The sequence below is a fragment of the Neolamprologus brichardi genome, chromosome 3 (assembly GCF_056152115.1).
Source record: "Neolamprologus brichardi isolate AB-2024 chromosome 3, ASM5615211v1, whole genome shotgun sequence".
Classification (NCBI taxonomy): Eukaryota; Metazoa; Chordata; class Actinopteri; order Cichliformes; family Cichlidae; genus Neolamprologus; species Neolamprologus brichardi.
The window spans coordinates 10,136,952-10,154,519 of NC_142106.1; the positions used below are offsets into that span (position 1 = coordinate 10,136,952).

At 39.3% G+C, this 17,568-nt stretch overlaps 1 protein-coding gene across 1 annotated transcript in view; it reads left to right on the top strand.

Moving 5' to 3' along the window:
* Positions 1-1,040: 1,040 nt before the first annotated feature.
* LOC148103442 (low affinity immunoglobulin gamma Fc region receptor III-like) overlaps positions 1,041-17,568 on the top strand; it is a 61,264-nt gene continuing 44,736 nt past the window's right edge. Inside the window, exons 1-4 of the mRNA XM_087838107.1 lie at positions 1,041-1,071; positions 1,532-1,567; positions 1,691-1,954; positions 2,034-2,279. Coding sequence (XP_087694233.1) covers positions 1,041-1,071; positions 1,532-1,567; positions 1,691-1,954; positions 2,034-2,279 — 577 coding nt within the window. The remainder of the gene's footprint in view (positions 1,072-1,531; positions 1,568-1,690; positions 1,955-2,033; positions 2,280-17,568) is intronic.

Consider the following 17,568-nt stretch of genomic DNA (forward strand, 5'->3'; position numbering starts at 1 on the left):
ATGTTTTATTTGGGAATAGAATAGTGTGTATGTGTGAGTTTGGTGATGGAGTTTTTATTATGAATGAATTATGAATTATTATGTCTATTGTTTATGTTTTATGGACAAAAGATGGAAATTAGCCCTTGGCTATAATCTGGTATGTTTACATTCATGTATTTTTTTTACATTTATGTTCATTAACATGCACTGTCCTAAATAAATTAAAATAAAATAACAATGTTAGTATTTAAAGTCCAACATCTCCCTCTAGTGGTCATATATAAACCATGTGTGAGGATGGTGTTCATTATATTCCAGCTACCACAGGTTAACAGGCTGGATAAACTCTGCACGTCTCCTATCAGTCTTGTGTCTAACACAGACACACAAACATTCACATCTACGACCAACTTAGACTCACAGGTTAATCTAACTGCCTGACTGTGGGCTGTGGGAGAAGCAGAGTGCCCAGAAACAACCATGCAGACCCCACACAGAAAGATGGAGGCTGGATTCAAACCCAGCACCTTCTTCCAGTCAGACAACAGCATCACCATGCTGCCCCAGGGGGCCGTCCACTAAATGGTTATACTGGTTATAGTTTGTTTCATTAACTAAGCTGCAACACTGACAGCAGACTGAAGTAGAGTCGACGTTTTAAATGATATTTTTGTGAATGAAGTCATAAATGTCAGGATGTGCTTTATCGATTATCACAGAGAAACTCAAATATCATGTAATCATCTCAGTTAACCTCAAATTATGTCAAAACAACGTTGCTGGTTTCTTAACTTCTGAAAGCACAAAAGGTTTTATGTGTTTCTGTGTGTTACACTTAAAAAAACAACTTAATTTTAAATGTTTTGCAACAAAAGAGGAACTGCAGAGTGTCTAAGTTCATATTCTGGAATAAATTTATCACATGAATCATTAAGAGGTTAGAAATCCACCAATAACTCTGTACAAATAGAGGAAGAAACAGACTCAGAGGAAGAGGGCGGGCTTTACTTGGTGTCAGTGAGAGAAATGAAAAAAAGCTCAAATGAGTGAGAAGGACGATGAAGGAAACATCTGTGCTGTGTCTGCTCTGTAAGTAGAATCTCTGTGTTTGTTTGAATTCTTGTACTTTGACTGTCTGCTCTCCTGATAACTGATGATGGAGGAGAAGACATGAAAAACAAATCAGGCTGAATTCAAGTTCAAAACACCACGAGGACCAACTGCAGGTCTGAAGTTTCACAGAGTTACTGATGAATTTATGAGTGAAAAGATGAAATAAAATGTTGGTGTTTGTGTGAACAGAGCAGAGGACAGACCTTAGTTTAGTGCTAGTCTTTTGTATTTACTAATACATACAGTTACGTATTATTATAACACAACTGTATGTGATTCCTTGTGTAACAGTAACTACATTAGAGCATAAAATATGAAATGATGTGATCAGTTTTATTTTAGATATTTTATATTAGTTTTATTTCATTATTATCAAATATTACGAAGTTGTTCTTTATGTTCACCTCAAATCAACCTGAGTGTCATTTCTCTTTAGTTCTGATCTCACTGCTGAGCTGCACAACAAACCAAGGTCAGTAACCTTCTTCTGTCACAGTTTAAACCTGAGAAATGTTCACTGATATGACCTGATTGGGTTCATGTTTCACAATGTAAAGTCTAACAGATCATCAGTTTTTCATTTTAACCCTCACAGCTCGTCTGACTGTGAGTCCCAGCAGCTCTCAGTTCTTTGAAGGAGACTTTGTGTCTCTGAGCTGTGAGGAGGACGACAGCTCTGCTGGATGGACTCTGAGGAGAAACACAAATATAGGAAACACCACTCAGTGTGGAGATGGGTGGGGAAAACTAGTTGGTTCTTCCTGTAACATGAGCTACATCATCCTGTCAGACAGTGGAGTTTACTGGTGTGAGTCCAGAGAGGGTCCCATCAGTAACATGGTTAAGCTGACAGTCACTGGTAAGCTGAGTGTGTGGAGTTAGTGTTGATGAAGCTGTGTGTAAATGGATGAAATGCTGTAGTTTGTCTCTGTGTTGAGGTGGATCAGTGATCCTGCAGAGTCCTGTCCTCCCTGTGATGGAGGGAGATGACGTCACTCTGCTCTGTAAAACAACGACCACTCCCTCCAACCTCCCAGCTGCTTTCTATAAAGATGGCTCCCTCATCAGGAAGCAGCCTACAGGTCACATGACCATCCAGCATGTTTCCAGGTCTGATGAAGGCCTCTACAAGTGTGACATCAGCGGTCATGGAGAGTCTCCATCCAGCTGGATCACTGTCACAGGTGACACACTCACCTGTCTGTGTTTCTGCAGCTTTCAACATTCACAATAAACTAATGATTATTGTTTGTCTATTTAAGGGAAACCTACAAACACATCTCCATCTACTCCCACACCTGTATCTACATCCACCTCTATCCCTACATCAGCCCCGCATCTTGTTCTTCCTGTGTTAATCTCTGTTGGGTCAGTCTGTGTTGTGGTTCTACTGGTGTTACTGGCTCTACTGGTGAGAAGAGATGTTGACCTGAAACCTGAAGGTGGGTTGTTGTCAGTCTGCACTGCATTGAGATGGCAGCCAGTTGTTTTGAATGAAAAAAAAGCTCATTTGAATAGTTTGATTCAAATGTGGCTCGTCTGGCCCAGAGAACAGGTGTCAGAGCTGTAACTGCTCAGATGTGTTTGATTTTGGTTTTAGTGACACACAAGTTGTCAACAAATTGTAATGTTAAAGGTATGGAGAGAGAAAATATCATTATGTGTTTTTCCTTCATTCTCTCAGAGGGTCTTAATGTGATGATTTGTCTTCATTAAATATATTTTTATTACCTCCTGCGTGTAAAACCACAGCAGCAACTTCCTGTTGCTGAAAGTTAAATGCAGAGTGACAACACAGGAAAAAATGTAACATACATTCACTGGAAACACTGTATCTGGGATCTTAGGTGGTTTCCAGTCTCAGAGAGAGTTTTGTTGTTCTGGTTAGACTTGTCACTGCCGCGTGTGCTACTTTGGCTAATAACAGTTTTCATGTTGGGACAACATATTCGCTTCATGATGAAGTGTGTCTGATTGTATTGAAAGAAGATGGCAGCTTTGTGGACACCAGCTTCCTTTTTCACACAAAAGCCGGCAGTTCCTCTTACTCAGAGGTGTTCAAATGAGAAAAAAAGCAAAAACCTGCTGCTCTCTGTAAAAAAAATGTGTGATTTTTTTTATAGACATTACAAATAATAAAGAAAATGTGCAGATTTCATACCTGCTGTAATTTAAATGTGTTTTGTTTTGCAGAGATTTATACAACTGTGGTTTACTCAGCAGTGAGAGCTGAAGACGTCAGTATTGGAGACAAAACCATCAGAAAGAGGAGTCCAAGGTACAACTGCTCTTTAACAGAGACAACCCAACCCCACAACCTGTTTCCACACATCATGCTAAGCTAAGCTAACCACATCAATGCTCAGTCTTCGAGCTCAGACTTGTGAGCTCTCCGTGACAAATGATTTCCTGTTAAGTTGTCTAGTTCACTTAAAGAACCATGAGCAGCAAGATGTGAGCTTCATTAAATTCACCCTGTTGGTCTTGAAACAATGCTGAACAACAACTATGATATTACGTTTTTATTAACTTTTAATACATTTATATACAACAAATATCATCACAGTAATAATAATAATAATAATAATAATAATAACAATAATAATAATAATAATAATAATAATAATAATAATAATAATAATAATAATAATAATCATCTCTGTGAGCCAAAAGCTCAGAAAGCAGAGTGCTCCAAACACTCTACCACAGTCTATTTTTATTTGTTGTTGTGTGTGAATGATGTCACAGAGGCAGGGTATCAATATGTCCATCTCAACCATTAAAGCCCCACCCACATGCTGTTTAATCAACCAATCAGAAGAGAGTTTTGATTAAAGGGACAGGAGGGAACACAGTTGGCTGCACAAAGGCCCCATGTAAAGAAGGATTATACTGAACTGTGAATCATGCAAAGCTACTGTAGTAGAAAAAAAAACATGCAGCTGGAAATTGGCAGAAAATGTCCACTTCAAATGTAGAAATACAGCATCTGTTATGTAATATCAGATTAAAGATACTCAAACTTACAGTGATGTTACAGACTGTTGTTACAGTGTTACAGTGATGATCAACAGTCTGAAGACAACCTGCACAAGAGCCAAAAGCCTCCATAAATGATATAAATGACTTTCTTGGCCTTTTCTGGGGGAAATGTACTAACGGAGTAGAGAAGGTCGTACAAAAAGGTCTCTGAGTTGGTAAAAATAAGGTGAATTGCTGTGAATATCTTATATCAGAACATCAACCAACATCTGAATTAGACTACAATGTTATTCATATGGAAGCTCTGTGTCACGGTCCTGGGTCGGTTCACCCAGCATTTTGAGTTTCTTATGTTTTGGTTTATTTTTGCATTATGGATTAGTTCTTATTCTCTGGTGATACTGTTTTGATTATAATTATATTCTGATTCTTTAGTTATCCGATGATGATGATGATGATGACGATGATGATTATTTCTGGTTTAGGTTTTGTTATCTTGCCCTCATGTTTGGTTTAGGTTGCCTGTGCTTATTCTTCTCTGCCCGTATGTCCCTCTGTCTGTCCATGACGTCATTATGTCTGTTTACGAGTCTGTGTCTCTGTCTGTCGTGTGCTTCCTGTTTTATTTTGTAGGTCTGTGTCAGTGCGTTCAGCTTTGTGCTCTCCCTGTCTCGTCAGTGTAATCAGCGTCAGCCGTGTCTCCCAGCTGTTTCCTCTTCGCTCCGTTCACCTCTTGTATTTAGTGTCTGTGTCTTCCCTACTCGGTGTCGTGTCGTTAACGTCTGTTCACCCTCGCTTCCTCTGTGTGTTCTGTTTGCCAGCCAGCCTACCTGCCTCGTTATTCTGTTCTTCCAGTTTAGTGTTTTTCTGTTCTGCTTCTTACCAGCAATAAAGCTGTGTGTTTTGAGTTACTTCCTCCTCAGTGAGTCCTGCATTTTGGGTCCTCTCTTCCTGCCTGCCTACACACAGACATGACACTCTGTGATTTGTATCTGAGCTGGTTCCCAGTAATGTCTGAACTGGGAGTGTGTGATGCAGAGAGGTGGAGATTGGAGGTCTTGATTGAACTACAAAGCTTGTAATCATGTTTCCTGTTGTTTGAACTGTGTGTGTTTGTGTTCAGACTTTAAACCAGAGCCAGACGTCGTCTACTCTTCACTGAAGTAGTCCACCAGTCCAACCACTGACGTCCAGCTGCTGGTCTCTAACTGGTCCCCCCAGCACCTCAGACCAGAGGACATCCACAGATTTTTACATGTCTTAAGCCTTTTTTTTTCTCACTGAGAAAACCCATAGACCCATAGGACTCATATATTGCATCATGGATTTTTTAAAGTGTCCTTTAATAAGGAATCACAGCTTCATGGTTTTATAAAAATGTTTCATGTCTTAAAAAATATGCTTTTTATGTGTTTTTTATGTGCCTCTTTTGTAGAAGTGAAATGAAAAAACTCAAAAAATACATACAATACATGGAATTAAAAAAAGCATTTTGCAGCAAATCTGCAGTAGGAAAATAAAAATGTGATTTGTATTTCTTTTTTTAATTTCTTAGCACTTATTCCCACAGCAAACGCCTTCCTTCTGAGGGTTTGTTCTCACTTGTTTTAAACATTGATGCTTCCTGATATATCTGGTTTCGTTATGATTTAATTATGATTATATCACCGTCAAATTTCAGCATATTCAGAAAAAGCTGCTGAAGATGATTCACATACACTGATATTAAAGTATCACAGACCAACAGCAGACAGTCAAACAAAGCAGAAGTCATTTTGGGGGCCCAGGGTGAGGTGTGAACTGTATGTTCTCTTCATTCAAACATGGAGATTTGAATCTCTCTGTTTTAAATCTCCACTGCTTTTTCCAGCCTTAACATTTTTAGCAACATCATGTTTGTCTTTATTGCCAAGAGCGATTTAGTTTTGATGAAAGGGTGCAGTGCTAATTTATTAGCTAGTGTCAGATAGCTTGGTTATCAAGCTGCTTCCATAGACTGTAAGGAGTCAACAGAAAGGCACTGATAGCTGCTAAATAGAGCTTTGTAACATAAAAACAAGATCCTAGATTTAAACTTACCAGAACTGCTAATGTTTGTTTATGCAATGAGCCACATAGTATTGGTTACACATTTGCATTAAAAATACCCCCGAAGCACAAAGATGGTCCAGAGGTCCAATTGGCTGAGGTGAAGCCTAACAGACAGTTGGCAGTTACAGCAGCCTGTGTCCAGCCACCTCTCAAAGAGGCCACGCCCCTAATAATGCAAACTTTCAGCCTCATTAACATTTGAACAGGTGAGTTATAAAGGCGTGTTAGCTATAGAGACCAAATATATTTTTAATAGCAGGTTGTATACATTTTTATTTCTGCTGTAAAGTTGAACATGTTCACATGAGTGTCTATGGAGAGTGACTGACTCGATAAATCTCCAGTGGACATTAGAGGAACTGCAGCATTTGGTGCTCTTGGTTTGTTCAGTGTTGTAGTGGGAGGAGTCAGAGACACTGAGCTGGACGGAATTAAGATTTAATGTTAAATTAGGTTGACATTAAATTAGATTAAGATTAATTATGTCATAGAAGCAAAAGTAGCTGAATTTAAGAAACTGGTGATGATGTGTAAAATAAACCCAGTTTGGATTATGAGTAAATGATTTTACATTTAACAGCATGATGGTATCAGTCAAATATATATTAGTCTGTCTGTAGATGTTCACACCATGTTAAGTTCTGTGTGTTTGTCCTCTGTGGTTAACACTAACGAGTCTGTTTCTGAGAAAGAAAAAGAAGCTTCATCTCCTGGTGTTTGAACACAGAGGTGTTCATTTGAAATAGAGGAAGAAACACATGTGAGTTATTTGTAAGAGCATTTCTGTAAACTCACACAGATCAGAGACTGTTATCATATTTACTAAATATGCATTCAAAACTATTGAGCCAATATTTTCAACTTATATGCCTGAAACATTTTCAAATGATGAGCTTCCAACAATGAGTTAAACAGTCAGAGCATGTGGAGAGTTTGGAAAAATCACATTAAGAAAGAGTCATCAAACATTTGGATTCATTTTAATGAGCTCAGACTTGTTGAAAATGCAGAGGAGCTGGTTGTGAACTGAGCTTCAGTTTATTAAAGAGATTTTGTTCATCTGGATGGAGGTTTTTCAGTGGGAGAAATGCTTTGCCACTCATCCAACTTATTTCTCCGTCTCTCCAACCTTATAAACAGTACATTTTTATATCATTTATATATAATGACACTAGCACCACTGACTAACTTTTTGTGACTATCTCAGAGTGACACTAAAAACTAGTTCATGCATTTATTACTTCCAGGCTGGACGACTGTAATTCATTATTATCAGGATGTCCTAAAAACTCCCTGAAAAGCCTTCAGCTGATCCAAAATGCTGCAGCAAGAGTCCTGACAGGGACTAGAAAGAGAGAGCAGATTTCTCCTGTTTTGGCTTCCTGTTAAATCCAGAATTCAAAATCCTGCTCCTCACATACAAGGTCTTAAATAATCAGGCCCATCTTATCTTAATGACCTTGTAGTACCATATCACCCTATTAGAGCACTTCACTCTCGCTCTGTGGGACTTGGATACAGTCAGTGTTTCTTTTTCACTCACTGTGTATTTATACCTCTCTACATTTAATTATTACTTATTATTAATCTCCAGCTCTCTTCCACATGGAGTACAAAATGTTCATCATACTTCACCCCAGCTGTTTTAATTGGGTTATATAAATGAAAAAGATCAGTTCATTATAAAGGCTGGAGTTTTAGAAACAAAGAAACAAATAACCTTTAAATAATTGATTTTTTGTTGCTCTTTGTTTGAGGTTTTTATGGCTGATGAAAAATTCTCACCATCCATCACTTATCCCAGCTTACCTGAAGTAAACATGAATCAATTTTAATTCTTTTTTTCACTTTATTAAAGTCGTAATAATTTAGAGAGCTTATATAAGATCTACATTCTTCGTATGATTTTCAGGTGTTGTCAAAAGTTCTAAACTGATCTACAGGTTACAGCACAAAACTTATTATTAATATACACACAATCATTTAAAAAATGGTGCACAGCTATGAATCATAGGATGCAGTTGCCTCCTGTTGCGTCAAAAAGGATGAAGCCTTGTTTCCTCTGCTGAAGGATGACATAAGCACTGAAGCACCTTTCTGTGGCATTGGGACAATTCAAACAGCTCTCATTATGGCTGCCACCCAACTAATAACAGGCCACTTGTCTTAGCTGGGAAACTTCCCAAGCAAGACTGAATATTCGAGCGCACCCACAGGTTGCCATACACCCAGACTTGTTTTCACAACCAGGTTGAGAGCAGTGGAGTAAACATTTTCATTACAACCTGTTTAATAATGAAGACGTTTTTAGGCAAACATGTTTTATTGTGTCTTATTTTTATAGTGTGTTTTTACCCTTTTTAGCAAACCTTATTCAATAGTAAAAAGCAGTGATTTGTGATTAAAAACAGGCTCTGTGATCATGTTATGTTAGGATTTTATTGTCTCCTGGCTGCTTTCAACCTGTTGTGTTTCTCACTGTCGTCACTTTGAGTTTGCAGTCACATAAAAGCTCGTTGTGGTATTTCATGTGGTCGTTTTGTGTCTCCTTCAGGTTATTTAGCATCTTCCTGAAGTCCTTTGGCTCTTCTGTTTGCTTTGTTATCATTTACATCATTCTGTCTGTAGGTGCTGAGTTATTTTTGTTAGACTATAAAATGCTTTTTTAAACCTTGCCCACCTTTACGGCCCCTCTAATGGATCCAGGATGCCACTTTCTCAATGTTATGAAAGAGCCCATCTGGAAGCACTCTATGTTTGATGTTGCTTTATTTCCCGTTTATTCTCTGTCGCATCAGGTTTCACAGAGCTGCACCTGAGGATTTCAGATCAGCTTCACCGATTTCAGCATCACTCATTGTTCAAAAGCTTAAGCTCTGTTTCACCGTGATGACAAGGAGAAAGGAGGTTTTTAAATCACAGAGACTTACTACATTTCAAAGGTTTCTTCTTATAGAAAAGCTTTTTTCACAGTTATTTTCCTTCTTCTTATTATTTTTACATCTTTGAGCTCCTGTTTACATTTTTCTGTCATTTCTTTAATGTCTTAAAAACATAAAGTACAAACTTAAGACACAGAGATGACACAGGTTTCCACCTGATCCAGTTAAAATTAAAGGCAGACGTTCAAAGACAGCAGCTGATGTGTCAGGAAACAGAACACAGAGCCGTCAGTTTCTAACGCTGCTGAAGTCCATGTAAGGCTGTGAAGGAAAGCACAATCTGAGCCTGTTGGGTGAAGAGTTTCTTTTAACCCTTCGCTGCTTCCAGCTTTTTAATTTCTCCATTAATTAACTGAACATTTTCACTCACCGCTCATCTCGTCACAGGCTCATCGTTTACCCGTCTGTCCTGTAGTGTGTGTTCACGGCTGCACTGCACCGCTCTCCAAGTCACTGAGTTTGTGGGTGTGTCGTGTGGTTTTAGTTGGAAGTAGGCGTGTACACACACACACACACACACACACACACACACACACACACACATTTACAGTCTGGGCAGAGAGCCAACACACAGTCAACGTGCTTCTTATTTTTCTGACTTCTTACGAATCTGCCGACAAAAATAGACTCACTTACATTTAAAGCTGCTTCCTCTTTGCAGCTCCACACCTGTGTGGGTCCACATACCAGTTTTAAACTGAAATCCAATTCTAAAAGTGGAAATGCATTTTAGTTAGGGGAAAGCACCAAACTGCTTACATGACCGAGTGAAGGATTAACCAGAAATCCACTCTGAGAATTACCTGTAACTGAAGGCATCTTAGAGAAAAACGTCACACAACTCAGTCGTCCTCACCTCCACATCCACAGTGTGATATTTCTCCTGAAAAAAACCCCAACACCTGAATGAATACCAAATAATGTAAATTGGTTAAAAAAAATACAGAATTTTTAAAGTTACACTTTACAAAATGAAACATCCCTTTGATTGTAATAATGTCTCTTCCTCTTTCTTCTGTATTTTGAGTCCAACTAATTTGCTAAGCAGCAAAAATATAAACGTGTTTGACTAACAGTAGTGATGTTATTCAAAGACGACTCCTATGAGGGCCGTGGGCTCTCTCTCTTCTTCTTGACCGTGAGAAATGACCACATGCGAGGAAAGCTGCAGGTGCATAAATGACCCACTGCAGATTCAGGGAAGTAGTTATGAAGAATAACTAGTTGCTGACTAACATATGAATAAAAACATATAAAAACATTGTTGTCCTCTGACCCAGTAATTAGACTTTTGTTTTGACTTTTTCTGGATTAAAGTGATGATTTATGTTCAGTTTGTATTATTTAGTATAAAGTATAATATTTTTCCTGAGTTTATCTTTGCTTCTAGTCCTTTGGTTCCTCATAATGTTAGTGTCTTTCTGCATTTCCTGTCCTGTCTCTGTCATGCGGCGGCTGTGTGAAGGCAAGAGAGGACCCAAATGCACGGCTCTAGACACACGGGGATGAACTCAAAGGCAGGTCTTTATTAACAGGAACATAAGAAGTCATACAAAACTATACTGGGAGAAACTGAAGCTGAGGCGCTGGGAAGACACGGGAAATGCACACAACCTAGAGGGACGACGCAACACGGAGCAAAGGGACACTCTGACATAAATACACAGAAGGTAATGAGGGAAGTGGGAACACAGCTGAGGACAATTACTCATGACCGAGCGGGGAGGACACGAAACTGAAAATACTGACACCGAGATGTGGACCTTAAACACAACACAGTACACAGAGATGAGCAGAGAGAGAGAGGCAGAGAACAAGGATGAATACACGAGGGGATGAGGAGAACACAGAACACAATAACAGCATGGACACAGGGGGGATCCAAATACAAACCAAACAATCCAATGAACATAAGGAACAAAATACAAAACCACAGGAAAACTGAGAACACGGTCAAAATGACCCAGGACCATGACAGTCTCAGGTTAGGTTTATGTTTGTATTCCCTGTGTTTTCTCCCTTCTTGTCCCATATGTCATCCCACTTGTCTTCTGTCTGTCCATCCTTAGCCCCAGGGTCAAGTTCACATGTCTTAGTCCTGCTCTCTGTGTTTGTTCATTCCTGTTTCATTTTGATCCAGCATCATCTTCAGTTTTGCTTCCTGTGTCACTTTACTCTGTAATGAGTCCCACTTGTTGGCCATCCTCTCCTGAGCCTGTGTGTATTTATGTCCTCAGTTTCCCTCGATTCCTTGTTGTGTCCTTCACTCAGGCTTTTCCCCTCTTGCCTGACTTCTTGTTTTTTTGTATTTTGTTGAGTTTTCAAGCTACAGCAATAAAGCTGCCGCACTTAGTTTAGCTTTTTGTCCTGCTACTGGATCCTGCCACACAGCCGGACTTGACAATATCAAATGTACAAACTGAGAACATTATCATTTTAGGAAACGTATTACTTAATTTTAAGTTCGATGGCAGCCACACATCTAAAACAAAAGTTGGGATGAGGGCTTAATAAAGAAAAGGAAGTGAGAAAAAGAAAATGGAGCGGAGAACATTTTGTGTAGTTACAGAGATGCCCCAAAGTCTCAAACCTCCCCTCATGTTTTTATATTTCATTAGGAAAATGGAAAAAAGATGCATTGATCCATTGAAACATATGGGAATACAGCTTGTACGGCAAAAAGAGAGTTTGTACAGTTATAACAAGCTACAACGTCAGTATTTTATTCTTCAGCAAAGCCTGAAATCTCTTTGGAAGCTTTCTTGTAAATTTATTCTGAGCAATAGTGTTATTTGTTTTGTTTTATTTTATTTTTTTTACATTTCCTGTCCAGTCCTTAAATCCTAGAATCCAGTCCCATGAATCATTAAAGCATAAAACCAGCTCCTAACACTGCTGAGGAGTGTCTGAAAGTCATGTTATCAGGAAGTAGCCAAAGATCCAGCAAACAGCTGACACATGACCTGACTGTAAACTGAAGCCTCATCAGAAATGGTCTCAGTAGAAAAATGTCTGCCAAGAAGTTGTCAAGTAAATGCGGCATGCCAAACTACACAAGTAAAACATGGTAGAGGCTCCGTCATGGTTTGCATGGTTGCATTTTAGCCAGAGGGGTTGGAGGCCGTGATAAAATTGATAGAATTATAAATGAATAAACATACGGTCGTTGTTTGAGCCACCGTGTAATACCTTCTGCAAAGAAACAGCTTTATTTTTCAGCATGACAATGAACCTAAACATACTAACAATGCAATAAAATACCTGGACACTATCGGTCATGGACTGGCCTCCCCAGAACCCGGAGCTTTATTGAAGCAGCGTGGGATCATCTTCACAGAGAACAAAAAGCACTTAAAACACCTGGAGAACTGTTCCTAAAGACGACTTAAAGACATTACAAGAGATCTGATTAAGAGAGTTCAGGTTGTAGAACAAAGGTGGGCGCACCAAATATGGACTCTTAACCTGACTCTGGTTTTGCCTTTTATGCTGTATTTTCATTAATGTTTGGACACGAGGAGTGGCTCAGGACTCACATTATTCATAAGTTTTCCAAACTATCATCAAGCACTTGGATGTTTGGCTGTAATCTTATCTTTTTACCTTCCTGTCATTGGTGCCATTGATGAGCACTGGGAGTTAACAGACAACGGTCGCACTCCTTTTATTCTCCTTTTCTTTCAATTAACATACTTTTGATTCTTGATTGCAAACCTCAAACCCCTCCGGTCCAGCTCTCACAAAAACTTTATCAAAGAGGAAAAGATGTTTTTTTCCTGCGATAAGCACGTTTGTTCTGGTGTTTTCATCAGGGGCCAAACAGGAAGCTGCAGCGACGCTCTCTACACGTTCAGATAAGTCAGACAGTCGGACCTCTATAAAACCTGACCTACGTTTAAAACAAGGCAGTTCTCAGACTGACAGCCGACCAAAGGAAGCAGATCTTTGAACCAACCAACCATGGTCCTCGCCCTTCTCTGCATGGATCACAAATTCAAATTCAAATTTTTATTTGTCACATACAGTCATACACAGTACGATATGCAGTGAAATGCTTACACAACTGCTCGTGACCTAAAGAAAAAAAGAAAAGTCTATGAATAAGATAGGAAATAAATATGAAAATTAAAAAGGGTCAATTTAACCAGGAAGGAATAAATAAAATATATAAATTAAAGTTGAAAATAAAATAACTGTACAACAAAATACACAATACACAGTATAGAAATATATAAGAATGTATGAAGAAATATAAATATATATACACAATAACAGCAGCTGTACAAGTATTAACTGGAAATGAAGGAATATAATGTCCAGTGTTGTGCAATCCACATTATTTAGTGTCTTGTGCAGTGCAAATATGCTTAAAGTGATTTAAGTGATGAAGTGAAAACAATGTCCAGTGTGTGTGTAAGAACTATATGTGTGGGTCAGTACTGTGTGGTGGTGTGATTGAGAGACCGTATCGCCTGCGGGAAGAAGCTCCTCCTCAGTCTCTCTGTGTTGGTCTTCAGGGAGCAGAATCACTTTCCTGACCTCAACAGAGAGAACAGTCTGTTGTTGGGATGGCTGAGGTCCTTCACCATCTTCCTGGCCTTGGTCCAGCACCGCCTGCTGTAGATTGAGTGCAGGTCAGGGAGCTCTGAGCGGATGGTGCGCTCAGCTGATCACACAACCCTCTGTAGAGCTCGTCTGTCCTGCATGGTGCTGTTCCTGAACCAGGTTAAGATGTTTCCCGTCAGGATGCTCTCTATGGTGCAGGAGTAAAAGTTCCTGAGCACCTTGGAGGGCAGCTACAGGTTGTTTTACGATCTGTGATAAAATTATAAAAAATTCTATTCAATCTGGGAATTAACAAACTATAACTTAAGTGTGGCCTACAAAATGACTCAGAGCAATAAAATGTGTCCATCCTTCCAACCCGGTCAGGAAGATGAACATCCCAAAACAATGAACAGTCCCGGAGCTGAAGGACAAAAGCAATACACAGAATTATAAATGTGTCAAATGTTAAAAATAGTCACAATTTACATGCTTACTTAAGACCCTTCCTTAATAGAAACCACACCTAAACTAAGGCTACGTCCACACGAGCCCGGAGAGATCTGAAAACAGCGTTTTCGTCTGAAAATGCTCGGCGTCCCCACCATTGAGTTATGCATCCACATTGAGCACAAGTGTGAAATGCAAGGCCTGCCTCAGCTGGCGGGAAAATGTTGAGGAAAAGCACCGAGTTTTTTAAATGGACTAACAATGAGATGGAGTTGTTGCTGCGAGTAACACAAAAGTACAAAGTGGCAAAAGCGAGTGAGAGTTAGAGAGTTTGAAGAAAAGCTATCTGAAGCATGCACAAACTGATAGGGCTGTCAAAACTGAGAGCAAACAAAACAACTGCTGTACGATGCCCTCTGCTATCTAAGTTTAATAGGTCACATGACTGCATCACATGACTAAAACGTGTCATTGTTATCATTAGTGTGGACGTAGCCTAAGTCCTTGTTCTTATTTCTCTGCCTCACACACCTGATTTCATCTGAGCTCATCCTTTCACAGATCAAACAGGATCAGTTAGAGGTCAGAGGTCAACCACAGCAGGTTTAATGTGGCGTTTTTCTGTCTCTGTAGGGCTCTGAACTGTGAGGAGAGTTCAGCATATCCACAGGATCTTTCTGTTATCTGGATTCACACTAACATCATCAGTCAGGAGAAAAACAATCACACCAACCTGATTAGCAACTCGCTAAGTTAACCCTGGATTTTCCCCGGTGATGGCAACATCTGACCAACCACAGCCGTGGATCAGTGTACAGACAGCAGAGCGGCAGATGTTACAAAGGAAGATAAAATTACAATATCAGAAAAGTATGAAGAGGTTAAACACACAATGAAGACTGAAAGTAAAACCCCTGCTGTAGACAGAGCAGCTGTGAGTGCTTTAAATGTTTATGCCAGTAAGATGGGAGAAGAGCTGCTATATCAATAAAGTTGAACCTGTTTGAAGCCTGGAATGAAAGCTGTGTAAGTTAACGGGCTCATCAATATCACATCTTAGATCAGATTAGTTGAACCTTTATTAATCCCTCGGGTGGGTTTAGGGGCGATTCTAGGATCAGAGCTTTGGATGGAGAGCTGCCCATCCAGTCAAGGTAAACTTTACTCGTCACGATGAGACGTCTTCCCCGTCTCTGTCAGTCCCTGCATCCTTAAATGTCTCCAGTTGTCCCGAGTTCCCTCTGACTGTCTCCTTGGTGCATTTAAACCCCTGTTCCTCTCTGTCCTCGTCGTCTGTTGTCTTCATCTCCGTTATCAGTCATCATAATTTTACCATCTCTGTGCAAGTCTGCAAATTTCTTTATTAAATCATAAGATTTAATAATCCTGATAATAATGACTTGCAGTAGTCAAAAGTGTTGATATTAAAACCTAAGAATTTCAGGAAGTTTGTTTTACAAATAAAGCTCTGTGGTCTCTGTAGTTCCATCTTCTATAGACAGATGAACATCTATAGTCTCCAACCGTTAACCTCTCTGCTCTGTGTTGTTTTGTCTTTTAGATCAAAAAAACACCACGGAGGACACACAGAGAATGGATCTCTAGTCCTACTTGTTGGTCTGTCAATTTTTGCTGTGCTTCTTGTTACTGATTTTGTTGTTTTTCTGATCTACAGAAAACATAAAAAGAAGCAGAATCAGGATTCATAGCAGCCTCCTGTTGAATTGTAGCCTGTTTGAAATGTCTCAGAGTTTTTCTCCTGCTGCTGTTCAGACTCTCAGTGTTGTCAGTGAACATTCAGGTACAGACAGATGATCTGATCATCCAGCAGACAGACATCAAACACGTCCAGAGTTGGTTTGATGATAAATTTCTCTGATTATCATCAAACCTGTTCAGACTGTGTCAGTGTGTCTCTGTCTGTCAGAGACTCTGTGAACTACAGAGTTTGTTCATCTTCACAGTTTTTATAGGATTTGTTGATGGGAATTTCTTTTGGCTTCCAGCTGCTCATCTTATTGTACTTTTCTGTAGCATAGGTTTTCATATTTATGTCCTGTATTTGGAAATTACAGGATTTGTATTTTCAAACAATTTTTTTTCTGTTGATAGAGATTAAAAAAAAGTCACTTCAGCCTGTGAACACAAAATATTCCTTTATATAACTCATATTAAAACACATTCAAGTCTCACAGAGATGAAAAAACTTAGAGAAACCTGCTGTATACTGTGGGTGTAGTTCAACACACAGTCAATCATTAGCTGGCTTGACAAACCTACATTAAATCTCCAGCTGCAGATGGTTTCAGAAAGGTTATCGATGTCTGTTCAGCTTTCTGCTCAGACTCCTGTCTGCATTCACATTAAACTTGTTTTGCAAGTCATGTGACCCTTCTTCCACACAATAACAGTTGTTATCTGTCACGGTTCTGGGTCAGGTTGACCCAGTATTTTGAGTTGTTATGTTTTGGTGTGTTTTTGCATTTTGGATTCTTTTCTTATGATGATGATGATGAATCTATGTTTCAGTTATTCTTGTTTAGGGATTAGTTTGTAGATTTTGTGTTCTCATGTTTTTTGCAGGTTTAGTTCAAGTTCCATGTGTCATTTTCTGTCTGTCTCTCAGTGTCGAGTCTGCGTCTTTGTGTGATGGTTTCTTGTTCCTGTTTTATTGTGAAGGTCTGCGTCTCATGTGAGTGTTCAGTTTTACCTCTTGTCTCGTCTCGTTGATTACTCCCAGCTGTGTTCCCCACCTGTGTGTAATCTCCCTGTTTCTCTGTGTGCATTTAAGTTGCGTCTTCTGTCTTGTAGTTGCTGGTCCGTCTGTGTATCCACTATGTCTCACCTGTGTGTTCTCCCTGCTGGCCGTTGTCCTCATTATGGTTCGTGCTCTGTAGTTTAGTTGTTTCCAGTCTAGTTTAGTTCATGCTCCATTTGCTGTTTGTCTATATTTATTTCATATTTAATAAACCACCTTCACACCTTTACAAGTGCCTGCGTTTGGATCCTCCTTTATTATTTCCACACGGCTCACTCTACTCGCCGTGACATTATCAGATGGTGATGAGAAATATTTGAACCACTTAGCACACTCTCTGTGCTGCTGTTTATTTCTAAGGTGACGGCTGCACATTAGAGCTGTGGATCTTTACACTGGACCCCTTTAAACATTAAACTTTATGTCCCACAGCCTGATAACAGAGATGTGTAAATCACTTCAGTTTGTCTCAGGTGAAATTAGTTTTATTGATCGAACAGCTTTACCTGGTGTTTGTTCTGTGTTCTAGTAACTGCAATTTTTATGTGTATGAGACTTGACAGCAGATTAGAATCAAGTACAGCAACATTTATACATTCTCCAAATAACATATGCACATGTCCATAACATTAAAACCAGAGATGGGCAGTTAACGCGTTACTGTAATCCGATTACTTTTTTCAAGTAACAAGTAAAGTAAGGGAT